This window comes from Bidens hawaiensis, unplaced genomic scaffold, assembly GCF_021521415.1.
Source record: "Bidens hawaiensis isolate Kalapana, Puna unplaced genomic scaffold, B.hawaiensis_p1.1 tig00022183_1, whole genome shotgun sequence".
Taxonomy (NCBI): Eukaryota; Viridiplantae; Streptophyta; class Magnoliopsida; order Asterales; family Asteraceae; genus Bidens; species Bidens hawaiensis.
This window is the reverse complement of record NW_027493445.1, coordinates 84,870-107,424: the sequence shown is the minus strand read 5'-3', so window position 1 is coordinate 107,424 and position 22,555 is coordinate 84,870. Positions and strand designations below refer to the sequence as shown.

General features: G+C 37.6%; 1 protein-coding gene and 2 pseudogenes across 1 annotated transcript; 1 reads left to right on the top strand and 2 right to left on the bottom strand.

Annotated features, from left to right (window-relative positions):
* Nucleotides 1-6,893: 6,893 nt before the first annotated feature.
* LOC143564958 (protein C2-DOMAIN ABA-RELATED 5 pseudogene) lies at nucleotides 6,894-8,899 on the bottom strand (annotated as a pseudogene).
* Nucleotides 8,900-9,930: 1,031 nt separating this feature from the next.
* On the top strand, nucleotides 9,931-15,448 carry LOC143564954 (protein C2-DOMAIN ABA-RELATED 4-like; annotated as a pseudogene).
* A 440-nt stretch (nucleotides 15,449-15,888) lies between these two features.
* LOC143564955 (DNA polymerase epsilon subunit B-like) lies at nucleotides 15,889-22,334 on the bottom strand. The gene is made up of 13 exons (XM_077052086.1): nucleotides 22,140-22,334; nucleotides 21,054-21,231; nucleotides 20,415-20,568; nucleotides 19,756-19,887; nucleotides 19,222-19,299; nucleotides 19,025-19,129; nucleotides 18,843-18,923; nucleotides 17,824-17,954; nucleotides 17,644-17,738; nucleotides 17,463-17,562; nucleotides 17,238-17,352; nucleotides 16,264-16,374; nucleotides 15,889-16,080 (listed from the first exon to the last, which is right to left on the bottom strand). The coding sequence occupies exons 1-13, from the start codon at nucleotides 22,297-22,299 to the stop codon at nucleotides 15,934-15,936; spliced, it is 1,587 nt and encodes a 528-aa protein (XP_076908201.1). The 5' UTR covers nucleotides 22,300-22,334; the 3' UTR covers nucleotides 15,889-15,933.
* Between the last annotated feature and the right edge of the window lie 221 nt (nucleotides 22,335-22,555).

Here is a 22,555-nt window from a genome sequence, read left to right as displayed (position 1 = left end):
AATATAAAACATCAATCATTTGTTACAAAACGTTAAACCTTTTCTTTGATACCATAACACAAAACTTTATATTTAAAACATCTTTACTTCTTTCTTCAGATGCCAGCCGTTCAATCCATGCCGTGTGTCATCCTCATGCTAACTCTGTAATCAGCTCACCTGCGTGCATACTAAAAGTCAGCTACGCTGAGTGAGTTCTAGTTAATCGAACGCCATACAATACATACACATACATACATATCCGTAGATACATATCCATACTTCACTAGTTACCCTTCTGTTCTACATACACACTTACTACCATACATACACACATATTTATAACCACTAACCTCAGTCTACCGAGAGTACGTTCATAGTCCGCCGTCTATACCTGTACTCAAGGTCGTGAACACGTAAAAGGTCCGCGGTCCTTACCTATGTTCACCCTTTATGGTACGTGCAAGGTCCGCAGTCCTTCCCTATACCATCCTACATCCACAACACGTACAAGGTCCACAGTCCTCCCCTATGTTGCAACCTAAACCATAGCACGTACGAGGTCCGCAGTCCTCCCCTATGCTACCACAATACAACTACAGCACGTATAAGGTCCACAGTCCTTTCCTATGCTGATGCCTATCCATAATACGTATAAGGTCCGCAGTCCTTAACTACGTTGTCGTCTATTATCTGTAACACGTATAAGGCCCACCGTCCCTATCTACGTTTACGTCTATCATCTACTTTACGTATAAGGCCCGCAGTCCTTAACTACGTTTACATCTATCATCTACTTTACGTATAAGGCCCGCAGTCCTTAACTACGCCATCACCAGCCGAGTCTATGTCCGACAAAAGCTAGAGGGATTTGCCATCCTAACTTACTATGTCGAACGTAGAACTCACATACCATTCGTGTACCTGCATACACCTACTTCACATATACAATAATTACATCATAGCATAAGAACACCCTAGGCGTTCTTTACATCATTCATTTAACAACCATACCTCTTGTCGATACGTGCAATATCCGAAGATCGTTCACGCCCCGACAAGTATTCATTTGTAATGTTCATGCATCTTCGATGTATAATATTCGTACCTTTATTTTTGACCTGACAGTACGCGCAATATCCGAAGATCGTTCGCGTACCGACAAGCAACCATTCATATCCATCACATATATCACATATGGCATACACTTATCACTTAGGATAAATGTATTAACAACACATCGAGTATGCACACAGCCCCGAAAACATAACACATAAATGGGGCTAGAAACTCACCTGAATACTGTTACGCTCTCCGTTAATAGTTATTCCCCTCTTGAGCTGCGCACGGCTAACTGTATAATATTTACACGTATCAATTAGCTACTACTACTTATGTTGCGTTTCTATCTTTATATGACCCACAACGAACGGGGGTCCGGGGGCAGCGCCCCTGGTAGCGGGGTTCTAGGGGCGGCAGCCCCTAGCGGGGTCCAAGGGGCAGAGCCCCTGGCTGGGGTTAAGCTGCCAGGTCAGCTTGGAAAAATTTTATTTTCGATAACTGCCTTAACACATTTTCCATTAGGTTTTTAATTTATTTTATAAACGAACTTCACTTCAGGCGAAGTTAAACCTTAGGCGAACTTGGAAACAGCTTGGTTCTGGCTTGATTCGGTCGAATAGGGACACGTTCGATCGAATAGGAACACGTTCGATCGAATAGGAACACGTTCGATCAAACAGGAACACGTTCGATCGAATACAACACGTTCGATCAAACAGGAACACGTTCGATCGAATACAACACTCATTCGATCGAATACAAAACTCATTCGATCGAATGAGTTGGAGACCATTCGGTTGCTTCCCTATTCGGTCGACTGGACTTGTTCGATCTACGCATTCGATCGAATGGACTGATTCGATCGACTGGTTCGATCGAATGAGTCTGATTCGACTCCTTCAAGCTGGGCGACGGAGAAACCCACGGGTTTTCCAGATTTTCCAGATTTTTGACCCAAAATCGAAGTTTTTGACATGGAAATGCTCGGGATTGAAAGGGCTATCGATTCCTAGTACTTTTAAACACAAAAGCTTGCATTTTGACACCAAAACAAGGCGGTTTTTGACCCGAAAACTCAAGTTACGAAAATGGGAGTTTTTGCTCGATTTGAGGTCGGAAATGGTTATGAAAACGGATGATTTTCGAGAGGGACTTACCAAAAACGATTAGGAACAAGATTGTGGACTCGGATTTGTGATTTGAGAACTTTCTCTCTCTAGCTTCTCTCTCTAGAAATGAGAGTGTTTGGGTGGGTGTAAGTGAAGGAAGATGGTGAAAATGGTGGAAGTGTCAAGAACTTTCGTTTATATACTACGGGTTTGGTTAGGCTCGGGTTGGCTTCCTACGGGTTGAGACAGGCCGAGTTCATAAAATAACTAAGCCCAAGACCCGTTCCTTACTCGACATTAAATAACTAAAACGTGAAATTACTAAACATAACTTTCTTTTATTTATCAATATAAAAATTTTAGGATGTTACAGTTCACAAGTAAAATAAGATAAATCGTTTAGCGTTTTGCGTAACCTCGTTACGACGTTTAAATGTTGCGTAACCCCGTTACGACGTTTGAGTGTGTTACCACGTTACAGCGTTTGAGTGTGTAACTACGTTACAGCGTTTAAGTGTGTAACCACGTTACAGCGTTTAAGTGTGTAACCACGTTACAGCGTTTAAGTGTGTAACCACGTTACAGCGTTTAAGTGTGTAACCACGTTACAGCGTTTAAGTGTTTTGCATTACCAGATAGTGTTATGTCAAATTATATATCGATAGGTAGCTAATCTATACAACAAGTATCGCTAAGTGGTTCGCGACCGAAGCTGACTGTTTATCAAGTGCCCGTCACCAGGTCCTCCAGACCATGGTAAGTGTTAGCCAAAATTTACACCCACTCAACCTCCAGTTGAGCTTAGCGTCGGGTGGGGTTTGTCAAACCCAGTAGTACTACCCAAAAGTGACTCGCTATTCCAAATATTAACCGGTCCGATGTGTGGGACTTCAAATGTTACGTATGCCGCTTAGCCTTTACAAGTGATATATAATTTATAACAAAATCTTTCATATGCGTTTATCTCAGAAAATATGTTTATCGGAGTATGTTATCTCCCCCAAGTGAAAAACGTTTGAAAACAGTTTAAGAGTGGGGTAAGTGAACTCACTGTTTGCGAAGAATATCCGATCTAGATCACCGAGTGATGCGCGTCGTAGAAAACTCTCTAGCGTTCTAAAATAACAAAGAGATTTTCTAAGTATCGGAATGTTTAACGAGTCTCTAGACTCGGCACATAATACCTATGCACGTAACATGTTTCGTGTTTCGTTTGTGAATCGTGTGTGACTTAAACAAGTAAAATTGTGATACGATACATGAGTGAGCAATTACTTTCGTGTCACGTATTAATAACATACTTATTAGCAATTATTCCGTAGGGGCATTTTGGTCAACAAACAAAGACTAACTAACCATTATTCCCCATAAGGGCAATTTGGTCAATTCATGGCAATCAACTAGCAACTATTCCCCGCAAGGGTATTTTGGTCAAAATACAACAATTATATAAAAACTATCATATTTCATGCATTCCTATACAACTCAGCAGCTAGTTTCGTTATGACAGAATTTCTACTTGAAAGATTGCACTAGTTTACCGATTATAACGTCTCAATTAATTTACCAAAAATTACCACAGGAGCATACATATCTTAGGTTTCCAGAACATCTTTTATCTTATTTTTATTCCATATAGATTGTTCATAATGATCAAAACATTACAGCTAACTTATATCAGTCAGATTCATGCACATCAGAATGTTATTTGCAATTCCCGTTAAACGAAAAATCCAATAAATGCAAGACCACTTGGGTTTGGTTCCTAACTCAGTGAGTCAACCTCCAGAGGTGGAACCAACCCAATTGGTCTCGTAGTTCATGAGATATAACATTTACAACATAACCTAACAGCAGGTCTAACAGCTCAGCTTTGCATCACGTTTTTGTAAAATCATAAAAGTATACTTCCACTTATCCAAAAATTACGAATTTATACTTCATAGAAACTAGACTCAACCTAGTTTACTGCAGTACCCACAATCTCAATCAATTTTCACGTTTACACTTCGTTACAGTCAGTTAAACATCGTATATACGTTCTGTCCAGAATCTGTTCACATCAAAACTCATCATAATAACAATCTATGAACTATCATGCATCCATATAACCCTCTAGACACTATAACTACTATCCATGCATATCAATCACACCATACATACAAGATTAGGGTTTGTGTTTTAATTCAAATCAAGAACAACAATCAATCATGTATCAATATCAATCTAGTTATCAATCTATTATCCAACTAACAAGAATCATAACAATCACATACATACAAGATCGGCCGATTTAGGGTTTTCACACAACCCATCAAACATCAAAATTAAACAACAAAGAGGTAAGAGATGATCAAGTATACCTTCCTAGCACCTAGTTCTTGGATTAATCTCTTGATTTGATGTGTATATGTGTGTGATGGTGGACGGCAGCCGTGGGTCAAGAGAGGGAGAGAGAGCCGATCGGTGGTGTTGTAGGTTTAGAATAATAGGTTAGGGTTTGTTTATTAGTGATATATTTATAAACAAACAAGTTACACTCTAGTCCTTCTACTTTCAAGTGTTGTTTTTCTAGAACATTCTATCCTAACTTGCACATAATCATGACAATAATATAACACATAATCCTAACACATAGTTATCACATCATTAGTGTTTTAGTGTGCTTCGTTTATTCCTCAATCGTTTGCGTTTCGGTGCAAATCCCGAAAGACTACTACACATGTAGTAAGTGTTAAGCGTCATTTAAACCCTAGTTTAAATGTAATGAAGTATGCGTTATAGATTCAACGATCTTAAAGTTTGAATTAACGGAGTTGAGTTAACGAGGTTAACCTGAAATTGACGATTGTCACATAAAACTTCAAATTATTTTTGTCTGGAAATACCGTTAGGTCCCTACACTTTTTAAGAGAGACATTTTATACATGATATTTTTAAGGTATTACATCTATAGAATAATTATAGATATCTTGAATAAAATAAAGTAATAGTATTTGAAGATTGAGGATGACGCAAATGATAGGAATTTATTTCATAGCCTTCGAATAGCAATTCCTCTTGATAAAAATAACTCGCATATCAATTATGATAAGTTAAAATACCAACTCACATGTAAATTATGATGAGTTATATAATACAAATATAATTATTTGTGTGTTTTTCACTCAGAATTATATAATGAGATTAATATTTCAAAAAATGATAAGAAAGACCTTAAAAGAAAGGACTATTGGTTTTATTGGTCCCAAATATTTCATTTTTGCCGGCGCTGGTCCCAACTATCACTTTAACTGCCAACGGTCCCAACTTTCACACATGTGTCTGCCACCAGTCCACGACTAACCGAGTACTAACTCCGTTATGTTTTAGATGACGTGTCCATCCTACGTGTTAAAAAACCTTGACGTGGCTGCCTGCGTGTATATTAATAACAAAAAACCCTTCTCCTCCTTCACAAATCTGCAAATTAAAGTCAAAATCAAAACCAATGGGGTTAGGGTTACTAAAGTTTAGTGAAAACACATCCGACAGTTCCCGGCAATCGACAAGCGGTCATGGTAACAAAACCTCGGTATGTCCACACCGGCAACCGAACACGCCTGCAACACCGTCATACCTTTCGGGATCTTAACCGGATAGCCGTCCACAAAGACCTCGATGACGTCATCCGGGTTGGGGAAATGAACCCTGGCTCCGGCAATCGGTGTCCACTTCGGGAGATCCGGTTCGGCTGCGGATTCGGGTTTGTGGAGGTCCGGTGTTGAGGTGATGGTACGGAGGAGTCTAGGGTTTGTTGGTATGAGTTTGGATCGGAGAGCTTTGGAAGCTAGTAACCCTAACCCCATTGGTTTTGATTTTGACTTTAATTTGCAGATTTGTGAAGGAGGAGAAGGGTTTTTTGTTATTAATATACACGCAGGCAGCCACGTCAAGGTTTTTTAACACGTAGGATGGACACGTCATCTAAAACATAACGGAGTTAGTACTCGGTTAGTCGTGGACTGGTGGCAGACACATGTGTGAAAGTTGGGACCGTTGGCAGATAAAGTGATAGTTGGGACCAGCGCCGGCAAAAATGAAATACTTGGGACCAATGAAAACCAATAGTCCTGAAAGAAATTAGTGAGCTCAAAAATGATAAATCTTAATGAAATATTGTTTAAACAAGTCAATGAGCATATGAATATGAAACTAAGCTAAAAGTCACAAGAATACAAATAACATACAAATTATTTCAAGATAATGTTAAATAAGAAGACAACCAAAATCTGTCAAGATCTTAAAAGGGTAGTAAAATGTTATCTGTCCAAATATTATCAAGTGTTGTTTGGATTTTTCTTAGGAACATAAATGAATCAACAAAAATATCATCAAATCAATCATGCTTCTTTGACACATTCCTTTTTTGTGATCCATTTCAAAATGGTCGATCTCTTATTTTTGGACTTGTTGGGTTTGTAAGCATATTAGTTCCATGCAACCAAGGAACATTTGTAGCTCACTTTGATTCGTTAACAATATTAACGAATCAAAAATTTAACATGCTTCACACACCATTGTTATAAAAACGTAATTCAAAATACGTATTACAAATATTTTGTATTTTATTTTTACTTATATATTTTTATTTTACACTACAAAAATTACAAAAAAAAAATAGAAAAAATAATACCCTAATCCCTTCTAGATCCGTTGTTGATGGTTAACCCTACCAACATATAGAACATTCTAAAACACACTCTAAATGTGATGGGCTCCCGGTAGGTCAATCCAATGCAACTCAAGTTCAATTTCTCCAGATTCAGCGTTCCGTAATTTAAGAAGCATATTTTGAGAGATCATACCATCTTTCCATGTCACACAGCTTTCTTCCGATAGGCAATTTGACTCGGATGGCTCAACTTTCTTTAGAATAGTGCCATTTGTGACCGTATGCGGGTCCAAGTGCATCTTATGTGCCTCAAGAAATGGTTGGATGTCAATATCTGCATCTCCCATTTCATCGTCCCTACTAAACGTGTCATGATCATAAACCTCCTGCAACACATATATGCATGCGTATAAGAATATGATTCATATGCTTAGGTAAAATTAAAAAACCTGTGAGAAGCGTATAAGTCTTAAAAGGATCCACAGATGTCATTGGACTAAAGTAAGGTCACACGAGTTGAGTAACAAATTAAATAAATTCGGTTCTAATGCTTGTATCATGGCACACATTAAAAAATGTCGGATTCTTGAAACATTTTTTTACCAAAAAAAACTAATAAAATTGTATAATAGTCTAATTTATCTTTAATGAAATGTATAATGATAAGAAAATTTATTAATTGTTTAATAATCTAATTTATCTTTTAGGAAATGATTTAGTGGGATTATATCACTATACATTTTCAGTTGCTTATGACTGGTTAAACTACATTGAGTAGTCATACATGTTATCTAACAAGCCAAGACGGGTCACGCCAAATGAATACAGTTTCTTACACAATGAAACAAGTCGGGTTCTCTTGTCGCATTACATTTTTAACGAATACTTAAGTTCTTTGTGTCAAATATGATATAACTTATAATACTAAATAATAATATGCGTGTTTGGTTAAATGACTTAGTGGATTATATAAAAATACATTTTAGGTGACTTATGCCTCATTGGATTATAATGAAGTTATACAAGGCTGGGCTTGGTAACAGTCAAAACAAATAAGGTCAAATGGGTAAATATTCTTACACAATGGAACATGTTAGGTTGGGTTGTCTTGAAATATTTTTTAGTTAAAAAAAATTATTTTTAATTTAACTTGTTATAGCTAATCTTTTAATTCACAAGTTACCAGTTAAAGATAAAGCATAATCTGACTCAACTCGTACAAATTTCATAAACAAAGGGTCATGAAATCAATATCAAGTTAAAATGGCATAAAGAACTAACGTCTTGACTAAGGGTGTAGATGAGTTGAGTTGGGCCCAAGCCAACTAGGCTGGAGCTCGGCCCTCATTAATTACAAGAACTCAAGCATGTGATCGGCTTGTTTCGAGTCAATTCCTAAAACTCAAGCTCAACTCGTGAGTATTTTGTTTTCGTTAGGTTCAATTCGTTTATTATTCATTAGAAAAATGATATGTGTGAATAATAATTTTTATATATGTTTTAATCATATATTTTTTATTCATAACATATTAACGTATAGTTATTTTACCATATTTTTTGTAAGAAACATATTTTCAATATAAAAAGAGAGTTATATATATATATATATACACACACTAGGCTCGCTAGCCCACTCGGATCGGGTTCATTTATTAAACATGCTAATTTTTTAATTCAAGCTCTTTTAATCTTTGCTTTGTGAATCTAATTAATAATTATTGTGTATATGAACAATTTAAGATATAAACATAAACACAAGGTTAGATCTTCGTTCAGGATATCATATTACGTACCAGTTCAATCGGAAGATCAGGATTTTCGATTGAAAGAGTCAAATCTTCATCCCACACGGGATTTAGCTCTTTATAGATAATGCGAGTCTTCAATTTCTACATGATCAAACACACAAACAAACAGTTATCACCATGCATGCATGTAATCGAATCAAATTGAATACGTTCATGAAAAAATTAATAATAATAACCTGATCGCCCAGTTTCAAAATGCAATAAGGATCGCTGGATCGAAAATCACGAATAACGAGATTTATACCTCTTTTAACCCTAATTCTAAGAAGACCCAACAGATTGTCCATTAGACAACAAGATCCCCAAAACCTGATTTTTAAATCCCATACGATTATTATGTTGTTGTTAATATGATAAAAGTGAGAAGAAAGAAGGTGCAATTAATCGGAAATTGAGATATTTTTTTTGTTTTTGTTAATCCAAGGAAATGCATGCATGTTGTGTGTGAGATTTGAATTTTGGGATTAGATGTTCATGCATGTTAATCACACGTGCATGTGTTTGTGACCACTAATTGTACATGTGAATGACCATTGTCACATTTTCTTGTGTTTTAACCCGGAATGATATGAAATGTGATGCTAGGGATTTTAATCTTGTTGGTTTTGGTTGTAGGGTTAATTTTTTTGGCCCAAATCTAAATTTTATCGTTATTTATGTCGTGTCGTGTCGTGTCGTGCTGTATTGAGCTCATTAAAAATCATTTTGCGTTTTGATTAAGCATGTTTCATATTTATGCGTGAATACGAGTAACACTTTATAATGTTATTATTAATATAATAGGCCAAGTAAACCATGCCAATATATTGCATGATCTGCTCTCGGTGTATTACTCATCCAGGAACTCATGTTTTTGTTTTAACCTGAAGTATTGCTCGTCGATTACAAAAACATGCCTTGGTGGAGAAGGTTTACACCCCCTTGTAATGAAGAGTGCGTTATTCCTCTACATCAGGGCGTTATTCATCTACACTGATGTAGGACTTACAATAAAACAACACAATATTCTCTACAAGTGTATAAAACATTTACATGATAAAGATCACAAGTTTCGCATGTCACAATTTCGATGAGCCAAGCTCAAGCTCGATCTTGCAGCCTATGCGTGAAATTATATAAATTTAACATAAAAGTTAATATATGTGATTTTCTCATAACAATAACATGGTAATTTATGTTTTCACATACAAGCCTAGAGATTAGTAATTATGAAATACATTTCATCCATGGATTATAAAACGCAAATTTAGTATATCACAAATAAATGTTTTTGCACACACGATCCAAAATCGACACGATTTCATTACAATCGCATCATGTATTCAATGATCAACACCACCATTTCTTTTGTTCCGTTTCAGATTCTGCAATCATTGCATGGGCAATTTTAGCCAAGAGAATTTCCAAAAACAGGAAGAAGATTAATGGATATTCCGGCGGGTGCTCTTAGAATCACGATAAAAAGAGGCGTCCATCTCGCCATTCGTGATAGCAAATCCAGCGATCCATATGTCGTCATCAAGATGGGTAATCAGGTCACATCATCTTTCATATTGTTCAATTAATATATATGCATGTGAATTTATAATTAATGATCTTAATATTAAATGTTGTTTAAGTTGGTATATATATATATATAGAAACTCAAGACTCGGATTGTCCAGAAGATTGTGAACCCTGTGGGCAGAAGCCCCCCCTTCTCAATAACGAGCTCACGGTGTCTGTTTTGCAGGTCATCAGAAGAATAATCATCTTTGCAGGACCTAACCCTCGTGGGAAACATCTACTTAACACTAAGATTATCCGTAATCCGCCGGGGTCACTTAGTGTTTCTTCATTGGCGTCATCCGTGCATAAAAGCTAGAACTAATTCTTTTTCAGTTTTTTCAAAACCTCTGGAAAGATGGTTAAGGTTACTCCGATGCCAAGGCCAACGAGTGACCAAGAAACTCCGGTAACCACAACCCCAGCTACTGGGGGGAACACCGGCGAGTACACAATTTTTACGAACACTACCCCGGTTACCCAAGCCGGGGCAAGTGCAGTAAACAATCCTCCCCTGGGATTCATTGATACCCAGTTGGAGAAACAACAAACGAGGCTCCCCCGCCAAACACTTGATCAAGTTAAAGCGTGGGCGGAAGCACGTCAGAAGGAATTCCAAGCTGAGTTGGATGAACGCTTACGTTCACTCCAACAGGCTGACGAATTCGGAAGCACTCGACAACAGCTCAACATGAGCAATGAGTGCGAGTACTTGGACGATGATTGGGAGGAGTCCGACAGTGACGCAAACCCTCGTCATAGGGCGAAAGGGAAGCGCAAGGAAACGGACTTCCAACCGAGAAGGAATTTTGGAGAAACCTTCAAACCAAGGAACGCGGGGGGAAACCCACGTGACTTCTCCAAAACCTTTAGACCAACTGTTGCAAATGCAGGAACGTCAAAGTTTGCAAGGGACATTGCGGAAGCAATCGCCCCGAAGAGTGCCAAACAGATGTCCAACATCGGCACTTATGATGGTATATCCGACCCAGACGATCACTTGAACAGATTCATAGCGGGGGCAACCGTCAGCAACTGGACGGAACCCACGTGGTGTTATATGTTCCAGATGACGCTGGTTGGAGCGGCCAGGGCGTGGTTTGATCGTTTACCGGTCCACCACATCTATGATTGGGCGGACTTCCAACACAAGTTCAGCCAGCACTTCAGTCAACAAAGAAAATATACTGAAGAGCAGTGGACGATCCTCAACTGCGTTAGAGAGGAGGATGAGTCTTTACTAGACTTCATCACGCGCTTCAATTCAAAGAAGCTAAGTCTGGGCACTATTAGCGAAGATCTTGTTCGCGCTGCTTTCATCCAGGGCGCGGAAGACCCAGAGCTCATCCGCACCTTGACGGGTAAAGATTGCATGCCATCCACGTGGGATGCCATCATGACAGCAGCTAAACGCTTTGCGGAAACGGAGAAGCAACTGGGTAGAGATCTTCCCCAGAGCACAAACCTCTACACCCAGAGGACGAGAGAAAATAACGTTTATACCGCCCGACAAAACAAAAAGAGGAAGCTTGGTATTTGGCAGTCAAGGGTAAACTTTGACACCTCATCCGGCTCGCACCCTCGGTTAGGCGGAAGGGATAACATGCAGTCGTCGAACCGGAACTCCAGATGGACGCCACTCACCAAAAGCGTCACCGAGATATTTGCCACCGAAAGGCTCCCATGGCCAGAGGCTCCAATAATCCGACAGCGTCTAAACGCTGATCAAAGCAAATCCTGTGACTTCCACAGGACAAAAGGCCACACCACGGAGGAATGCGTATCCTTGAAGGACGTCGTCGAAGCATTTGTCAGAGATGGGAAACTCACACACCTCGTGGCGTAATGGACGCTAAGCAGGCTAATGCGTGTAGAACCCCAGTTGGGGAAAACACGAATGAAACTGCAGCTTCAATGTTGGAGACTACATACTGCGTAAACAACGAGATTCCGAACCAGGTGCATATCGGCTCGAAAGGCTCGATGGCACCCCCATCCCAAGAACATGGAAGGGAGCTCAATTACACAGGCTGCATGTAGATCAATTCCAAACTTGTAAAGAAAAGGCCTAGAGCCACTTCTAATGGAAATGATTCTCCTTATCACATTGACGCTGATAGTCTTACATTTACTTATGATCTGACCACACTGATATGCCGGTATTCACCGCATAAATAAGTGGGAAAGTAAGTCGTTGCGTGTGGAAGGCGGCAAAACCCGCATAAACGCAAAAAACGATAAAAATTTCTAAGGAAAAGATGAGGAAAACCTTCACGCATGTCAGTTATAGGTGAAGTTTGGTCATCCCACTAAATGAAAGTGACGGTCCTACCCGCACAATCATGATAGAGGAAACTGAACATTAACCTATTGACAACCACGCGTCGAAAGGTTAACTTATTTAAAACACTTAGAAAATTTCTAAAAAGATGAGGAAAACCTTCACGCAGGTCATTTATAGGTGAAGTTTGGCCATCCCACTAAATGAAAGTGATGGTCCTACCCGCACAATCATGATAGAGGAAACTGAACACTAACCTATTGACAGCCACGCATCGAAAGGTTAACTTATTCAAAACACTTAGAAAATTTCTAAAAAGATGAGGAAACCTTCACGCATGTCAGTTATAGGTGAAGTTTGGCCATCCCACTAAATGAAAGTGACGATCCTACCCGCACAATCATGATAGAGGAAACTGAACACTAACCTATTGACAGCCACGCATCGAAATGTTAACTTATTCAAAACACTTAGACAATTTCTAAAAAGATGAGGAAAACCTTCACGCAGGTCAGTTACAGGTGAAGTTTGGTCATCCTAAGTGAAAGTGACGGTCCTACCCGCACAATCATGATAGAGGAAACTAAACACTAACCTATTGACAAACACGCGTCGAAAGGTTAACTTATTCAAAACACTTGAAAAATTGCTAAGTTAAACTAAAGTATGCATGAGCAAGTCATATAACGTTTATAAAGCAAGTCAAAAAGATTCAAAAAGATTTAAAGATTCAAAAATAAGAGGGAATATACCCCCTTACCTTGGTAACCAAGAAACCATAAGACAAGTGCGGGTACAGTGTCAAGGCAAAACCCTTCACATACTTAGCACCTGCAGGGAATTGAAGCCAAGAATACCTTGGAAATCAAGAAACTATAAGACGAGTGCGGGTACAGTGTCAAGGCGAAACCCTTCACATACTTAGCACTTGCAGGGAATTGAAACCAAGAAGGATCTTCTGGGCCATGCTTGTGGAAAGGGAAATAACATCCCCGCATAGCGGGAACGTTAAGAACTAGATTGTTTGAAGCTCCAAGATGGAATTGGTTGTTTAACATAATTGATCACTATGTCTAAAACTACCAAAACCTCGTGGAGAATCTACACAAGTGAAACTCAACGCTCCTGACTTACGAGGAGGTTACACACCTACCCGCATCATACCCAAAGATCAAGCAGAAAAGTCGGGAATTTCTGCACGTGACATTAGGAAAACCGCGGGAAGAATCCCCACGGAGAACCTTAAAACTAAAAACCCTTTTCAAAACCCCTTGCTTAAGTCCAAAAGTTCACCTCACTTATTGACAATTCATGAGAAGAACAATGGACTGGGGGGACTTGAAGAGGTAGGTCCCAGCAGAGCCCAGTTGGACCCGCAAGACTCACCTTGAAGAGGGAAGTCTGCGCGAAGACCAACTGGTTCCGCAGGACCCACCATGCTCAGAGAGATGAAGACCTTACGCGCGGTACGCCAGCTGTTCCCGCAGGAAAAGCCTCCCAATGGTAAAGTACCCCGCCTGTTCTCGCAGCTGCGGATACAAGCCATCAGGGAAGGCTACCCGCACTAATAGTAAGGCTACACGCACAAGGCACTAACTCTCAATAATTCAGTAATGTCACCTGAAGAAGGAATGAGCAAGGCGGGAATACTCCCGCCCAAATGAGCCAGTCCGTACGCTTCTGGAAGATCTTTTGTACTATACCTGCCAAGGTATGGACAAAATAGACAAGATCTGACCAAAGCAGCCCATGAACCAATCACAGGGTGACAGCTCACCGACAATAGTACGAGGAGGAGCATGCTCCAGTACAAAATGTCACTATCAGCCGCTGCCTACCCACCAACCCTCATCGTGACACGTACATAGCCTGTAGTTGGTGGAAAAGGAATAGTACACAGCCGGCCATGTCACTATCAGCCGCTGCCTACCCACCAACCACCAGCATGGCACGTACGTAGCCCACAGTTGGTGGAAAAGGAATATTATACAGCTGGCCGTACCTGCTTGGAAACCTACCTTCGGCTATAAATACTCCAACACCTTGGAACGGTATCATCATCTTATATCATCTTATATCATCTTATCATCTCTAGCTATTTCTCTTAATATACACTGATATTCAGAGCAATCTAGTCTGATTCTCACGCCGGAGGGTGGTCACAATGAGGAACCCCCCCTTCTCAGTGACGAGCTCACGGTGTCTGTTTTGCAGGTCATCAGAAGAATAACCATCTTTGCAGGACCTAACCCTCGTGGGAAACATCTACTTAACCCTAAGATTATCCGTAATCCGCCGGGGTCACTTAGTGTTTCTTCAAACCCTGAGTGGAACGAAGATTTGATTCTTACCAATATTCAAGAACATGATCTTCCAATTTTGTTGGTATGTTTTTCACATGTCAAAAACATGTTGGTTGGTTGTAATAAATAGGTTAAACAAGTCAACCTAAACACGATATGTTAAACCTATGTATGTACCCATGATTGCAGACAGTGTACGACCATGACACATTTAGCAAGGATGACAAGATGGGCGACGCAGAAATTGACATCAAACCGTTTCTAGAGGCACTAAAGATGAAGCAAAAAAACTTCCCGAGTGGGATTGTTCTAAAGAAAATACAGCCTGATTGATCAAATTTATTGGTGGAACAAAGCCATGTAATGTGGAAACGCAACACGGTAGTTCAAGATGTGTGTCTCAGATTGCAACATGTGGAACGTGGTGAGGTGGATCTCAAGTTGAGTTGGATCAACCCGCCTGGTGCAACCAGCACTTAAGAGTTGTATTTGCCATGAAAAAGAAATAGACATAACTAAAAGGTTGCAATTGTAGTGCATTTTTTTTTTAATTTCTATTATATGGTAATGCATTCCTTGCATAAAAATCGTGTCAAATTAGATCGATAGCCCGTAGACCTCAACACCTTTAGTTCCATTGCTAGCTCATCGCATAAGTTAACTTATAGACATTAAGGTCGTCCCAAAGGCCACGCAACACCTTTAGTTCATGTAGACTTGAGCTTAAATAAGTTGATATCAGACATAATTACACAGAAAACTGTTCACAGCCCTCTAAAAGATGCAAATAACACACCAAACCATGTGATATTTTTTTAGCATGTGTACATGTATAATGTATATAATCTTAGTTGTCACAACACCACTTGTAGCATGCATATATTAAAGAATCACCTATGATCAGGATGATTTTTTCCACACAAAAATTACAATTTTTGATTCAATCCCATTTTGACTCGTTAATGTTAGCATGAAATAGAGATCTAAAGTTATGAACCAATGATAAACAGTCTAACGAAAACACACCATACAAAAAGCTAGATATCAGGTGTGCGTAACAACCCAAATAAAATCAATATACGAAACAAAAACACTACTAACAATAATACTTATGTGATAAAAACAAATTAGTTTTTTCTTGTCACAAAACAGTGGCCTTTGAGAATATAATGATCGGTCGAGTATGTTACATTCAAGATTCCAGAGCTGACAGTTCAACTTCTTGATTGCAAGGCCGATATACCACAAAAGTGAAGTCATTTGAGAAAGAACCGGGATTGAAGCAAGTAATACCCGTGTACTTGAAGGCCTTTTGCTCGCTATTGTCGCCTAATACAATCTGTAAAAGGTCAAAACACAGTGTCACACCTTAACTGGCTTCATGATGGTAAATTTTGCAATAATAACTATATAATGTTTCATCTCCATTCTTTCCATTTTAGATGTGAATGTTGTAATCATCAATAAGCATGGCAAAATATAAATGGTCATGCGGATAACATAATAAATTTTAGAATTTTACCGTATGTGGAGTTGGATAGAGGTGAAGAGAGTGATCATAATTCCATACAATCGGCGCTACACTCAAAGGAAGAGGACACAAATGACTTTGATGTGTTATGGTAGCAACAAGCTGCATGCAAGAAAAGATATTTTTTAATTAGTTCAAGATTATATGATGGCATGGCACTTTCAACCCTTAATATGAAACAGTCAATTGGGATTAGAGCTACTCAAGATCAGCTCGCTAAAAGCTCGAATAGTCGAGCTTAAACAAGCTCAAGCGTAAAATAAGCTTGTTTAACAAAACAGGCCTAAGCTCGAGCTGGCTCACAAGAGTACGAGACTAAACGAGCCCTGTTACTTGTATAACATAAATTTAATACATGATTATTACTGTAATGTGCAACATTCTAAAAAAATAACTAAATAATATATACTATGTTATGTATAAAACTTATATTCAGAACATATATATAAAATAAATATAAATGTATGTAAACTAATTAATAAAATAATAAACGAGCCGAGCCAAGCCCAAACGAGCTTGAAAAGCTACTCACAAGCCAAGCTCAAGCTCTTGTAAGTTAAACGAGCCACTTCTCGTTTACACCCCTAAACGGGATTCATTAATTTTATAACTGATCAGACGGGTCAAATAAAAAAATTCTAGTCAAAACAAAAGGTCAGGGTCTTACAACATTGTAAATAGAAAATAATGCAGTTTTTGTAATAATATTTAGAGCATGTTTGGAATTGAGTTTGAAAAATGCTTATTGACTTATTGGTGTTTTCATAAAGCCAAAAAGTTTAAATGTGTTTGGCAATCACAAAAAACTTTCTTATTTTAGCTTTTCGAAAGGATTAAAAAGCAGTTTTCCAAAAGCATTTTTCAAAAGACACAGAAAAGAGCTAGCAGCCTGACCCATTTTGACTCAAATGACCCGTTACCCACCCGAAACAGTATTTGAATTATGACAGAGAATTGTAACTCACATGCTCAAAATCATCACTGGTTTCTTCTGTTGAACGAGGAATCAAACAAGATTTCTTCATTCTGTGAAGTAGATCGTGGCGAAAAAATACTATTTCTTGGGTGCAAAACTTCATTCTGAAACCAAAAAGAAAATCATGTTAGTCATAAATATATACAAACCCGAACTCAAAAACGTTAAACGAATTCGGTTAATCGAAATTTTTGAGAAATAATTGCAGATTAACCTGCATGGATTGCTTGCAAATATGGCATCCGGGATATGCTTTTGAAGCTCCTCAGTTATATATTTAGGTAAAGCACACCGAGGTAGAACTTTTGCAGGCCCTAAAATTAAAAACAGAAAACAATTGATCAACAAAATTACAAACAAAACTAGTAAATAATAACACATTCAACGTTCTTCACCTGCATCATCAGGTCCCGGAATGAAAAGGAATTTACTGTGTTCTTTTAATCGTTGATGGCTTCCAATTATTTTCCCAAGTTTTGCAAAATTCGATCTGTCACAAAATTGTTTCTTTTAAGTTAATTCAGAACAAATATAATAATAGTTGACTTATAGTTAATACAGAGAGAATCACTCACCTGATACTTGAGATAGAATTAAATGCACCATTAAACGGGCGTGAACAAAAGTTTCCCATAAACACAAAGAGAGAAGGAACGACTTCAACATTTTCATAACCGTCTAACACGATCTCGAGCTTTGCAATGGTCTTTTCTAATAAAAAATATAATCAGGATATTAGATGGTGCATGCATAAGGTTACTGCTAGAGGTGGTAAAACATTCTGGTCAAAGTAGGGATCCTAAACGATTTGAATTCGCGGGTTGGCGGGTCCAGCCTGACACGATCTTGGAAATCGTGTCAGGCATATGAAACCACGCATGACATGAATATTCACAGGTTGAGACGAAGACGGCCCGTTTAATACGATATTTTAGGCTTGTAAACAAGCCGAGCATCCACAGACATATATGAACCAAGAGTTGTGTTCATGTCCGTTCGTTTAACTAATTGAACAAAATAGTCTGTTCATGTCCGTCTATTTATTAAATAACCTAACATAAACGAACTACCTGCCCAACGGTTCACTTAAAATATATAAAACAGTTAAATTTCTCTTTTAGGTTTTAAATGTTGATATAAAATGCCCAACCAATTTTAAAAATAATAAAAAATGGTTGAATAAGTCAACCCACAAACCCACTATGTTGCCTAAACGAGTTCGCAGATTTACCCAAATCCGTTTATACTAAAACCAAACCCAGAACTTGGTATTAGGTTCGTGGTGTGTTTCAATCTCATGTCAGAAACTCACACCCCTGATATATTTTGCATAGGTTGGGTTGACCCTAAAAACTTTTGTACAAGTCTAAACCTCTTTATAAATGATTATATTGTCTCAAACATGCTCAGAAAAAATATATTAATTCGTTAATAGTTTAATATAGATTTTGAGCAACTTTTGGTTCAATAAATCCATTTGATAAGTTTCCTTTTAACTTTTATCATTGACCTGTTTGAGATAAAAAAACGACCCAAATCGACCCATTAGATAAACGAGTCAAACTGTCACATCCAATTAATACAAACTCAATACCTCCTCATGGTCCAACCAAACGTCAGACAGTATAACAAACATTTCATTAACCGCCCTTGACTCCATCTCTGCAAGTCTGAGCTGGAAACACAATTAAGGAAACTTCCAAAACAATTTAGAATTCAAGCTGACGTGGCAAATAAATTACAGTTATAAGCCTTTAAGGGACTCAGAAAGGATACAGTGTCTTCTTTTGCAAGTGCTTGACTACCAAAATAATTAAGCCCGGTAAATAATGAGGTTGACTTCTCTCGGTCTTCTAATGGAGGAAAACCAAATGTTTGAACCTGCATGATGATCGAAGTATAACTATAAGTTAGCAATGAACATTTAATGAATGTGGACTTTATTACCAGAAAAAATATACGTTAATGCTGACCTGGAAAATACCATCTAACTGCATTTCCCCTTGAGCTAAAACTATACTGTTCTCAGTAAAATATCCTGTTGTTATTTTGTAAGTAATGTTAAGAAAAAGCTATGTTACTGTGCATCTCGCGTATTGTAGCAAATACCCATACTAATGACTAAGACACGTTGTAAGCTATAAAACAATATAAAAAATTTAGTACAATTTTCATGTATATATTTGTTTTAAATAAAAGTTAAAAATTTGGTATAAACGGAGTTGAGTCAGTAACAGGTCGAACCCACAAACCCATTTAGATAAACAATAAAAATAAAAGACTTTCAAGTCAACCCGCGAATATGCTTGTCGTGTTCGAGTTCACAGTCTGACAAGATTTTTGCGTTCGGGTCAAACTTTCGGGTTCGTGTCGAGTCAGTTCACAAACATAGCCCGTTTAGCACCCCTAGTGATTACTAGTCTCCAACTATAATCAAATTCCATGTTAAGAAGTTAATTAAATGTAACATAATTATTAAGCAACAAAAATCAAATGATTAAGGATATAGCATTGGTGAGGTTGACTTGAACAGCTCCTGTAAGGTCTTCTAGGTAGAAGACCCCATCTTCAAATTGAGATATAACACCCATCACCCAACTTACTCCTGTTCGTCCCACCAGAGATTGAATTTGAGATATCTACAAAATACGTGAATAAGCAAAACTTTTAGACAAACACTCCATTCACAAATTGCAACTGTATATATAGAGGCACGTTATTTTAGAACCAATAGTATGTTGAAAACCGCAAAACCTGCAGTAGACAGTGTACATTTCACTTCAACGATAAAAATATAATTGGAAAACAAATATTATTTATCTCTCTTCGTTCCTTTGAATTTATGTCCTCTCTCGTGATTACTTTTTTTATAATATATAAATCTGCGAACCGATGAATATAAATGTGCATGTGCATATGTTCATTCAGATAAAAGACTATCAATATTATATTTTTCTATCTTAAAATTATTGAAATCTACGTGTATTCTATTCAATTTATATAATAAGTACTTAAATAGTTAAATATATAAATTTTAATATGGTTCTAAGGTTCTAGTGTTTCTCAAGTCTCAACATATTATTGGTTCTGAAATAATCGCTTTACATGCATGTACACACACACATATATATGCATGTGTGTGAAAGAGTAAATGAGAAAAAAAAACCTCGCAGCTCCCAAATTCAGATAATTCGCTACTAAATGAAGGCCTAGAGAATTGTGGAATACGTGACAGCCTTTGAGATAGCAAAAGAAACCGATCCCTATACAACCAAGCTTTTGAAAGAGCATCACCATGAATTGGAAGTGCCCCTGTGTGTCTACATCAAACAAAAGATATATAAATGGCACATATTTCTTTCAGTTAAAGTTCCATCTTAAATGAATTGATGTTGTTTAATTGAATACGGCAAGACTTGTGTTTTTGCTATTAAAAAATATAACAGAGTTTTTGTAGGCCACCATGATACAGCAAATAATACCATGGATTTAAAAAGAGTTCCTCAAAAATGAGTCAGTACATTTGCATCATATTGCAAATTCAAATGTAATTAATACATATAGTAGTAGATGAAATCAGAAACTGTACTGGTATTTATTGTGTGCATAATAGAGTAACATGGTATATATAGAAATGATATTACACTTGGATGTATAGTGTAACTTATGTAATAAATTGTGACAATCATGTTAATTACCATATAACTTAAATATCAAGTTTCCTAGCCTTTGACCATTTAAAGTTAATAGGAAAACAAACAACGTATAATTAATGCAATGCAACCACAACAAAAAAAAGACTTACTCGCTAAACATCTTTCTGACGGGATCATAGCGAAACCTTGGAATGTTGAAGGCGTCAATTACACTGAAAGCCGTTGACATATTTGTACTAAGATCATCATCGTCTACAGATGCAGATGCAGCTTGAAGGTTGTTTACAGCACGTTGTACCGGCTCCTTATCCAAAATCGAAGATTCCACTATCTCATTTTATCAATATAATAAGTTAATTCCACAAAAAATTATCGCACTTCCAAATTAAAAAAAGGAGCCCCAAAAAAACAAAAAAAACTACATCATGTTTTTTATATATAATGACAGCTATAAATTTTACATGCATATTAAATCTTAACAATTTAGGACTTGAAAAAGCAACAACTTTGAATCAAAATTGAAAAATAATAATAATGATGATGATGATGTTTGGGTTGGTGTATGTCTCGTTTTCAGGTTGACCCGTTTAACCTATTTCGTTAAAATGTCAACCTGCACTATTTAAAATCAGATCGACCCACTAATGCATTTGTGACTCGTTTAACCCATTTTTTACAACCTACCAACCTGATTAACACATTTACAACAGAAGTGTAAACAAACCGAGCTGTGTATGAGCTACTCGATATCAGCTCCTTAAAGATTTGAATCAAGCCGAGCTAAAACGAGCTTGAGCCTGAGTTTCACAAATCAAGCCTAGCTTTTTATTTTACTTATGTAATAGATAAAAATTACAATAAAAATAACTAATTAATATACATTATATCATATTAAAATTTAAAACTAATAAATAAAGTAATTAAATATTTAATAAACAATAAGCGACTGAGCTCAATCATTTTTAAGTTAAAACGAGCCGAAGCTCGAGCTTGGATGGTTTACACCCGTAATTTATAGCTTGATTAAACCCTTTTATTTAAACATAACTGAATTCGGGTTGTCATTTAAACAATTTGACCGGTCATCCCGACACGACTAACACCCGTACGAACCAATACCCTATCCAATTCCACCAAAAGTGTCAATTACAAAAAAGCCCCAAAATTATAATAATAATAATAAAAAACCCTAGCCTAAATCCAGGCATTGGTAAATGGAAGTGGAAAATACGTACATGATTGGAGTTTAAGCTCGTCGAGGATGAGATCAAGGGCTTGGTCTTGGTCTTGATAGTCGGAGATGAATGAAAGGATGAGCTTTAGGGCTTCCACTTTGACGGTGAAACCACGCATCTTACACTTGTTGGTAACCTTTATCCTCATCTTCCCACTCATCTTTCCTTGCCTGAGTTAATTCACTCACTAGATTATTATTATTATTATTATTATTATTATTATTATTGTTAATTGCTGTGGATGAGAAGCAGAAGAATGAATGAATCAATTCAACTGGTTTTGTGGCTGCTTCAAATGGCGGGAAATCTGCCGTCAATTGTTTAGATCTCCCTCCCTCCATTATTATTTCTTTTTAAAAATGGTATGTTTTTTTACGGATGTTTTCGTACTCGGATCAGATATCGAACCGGACATC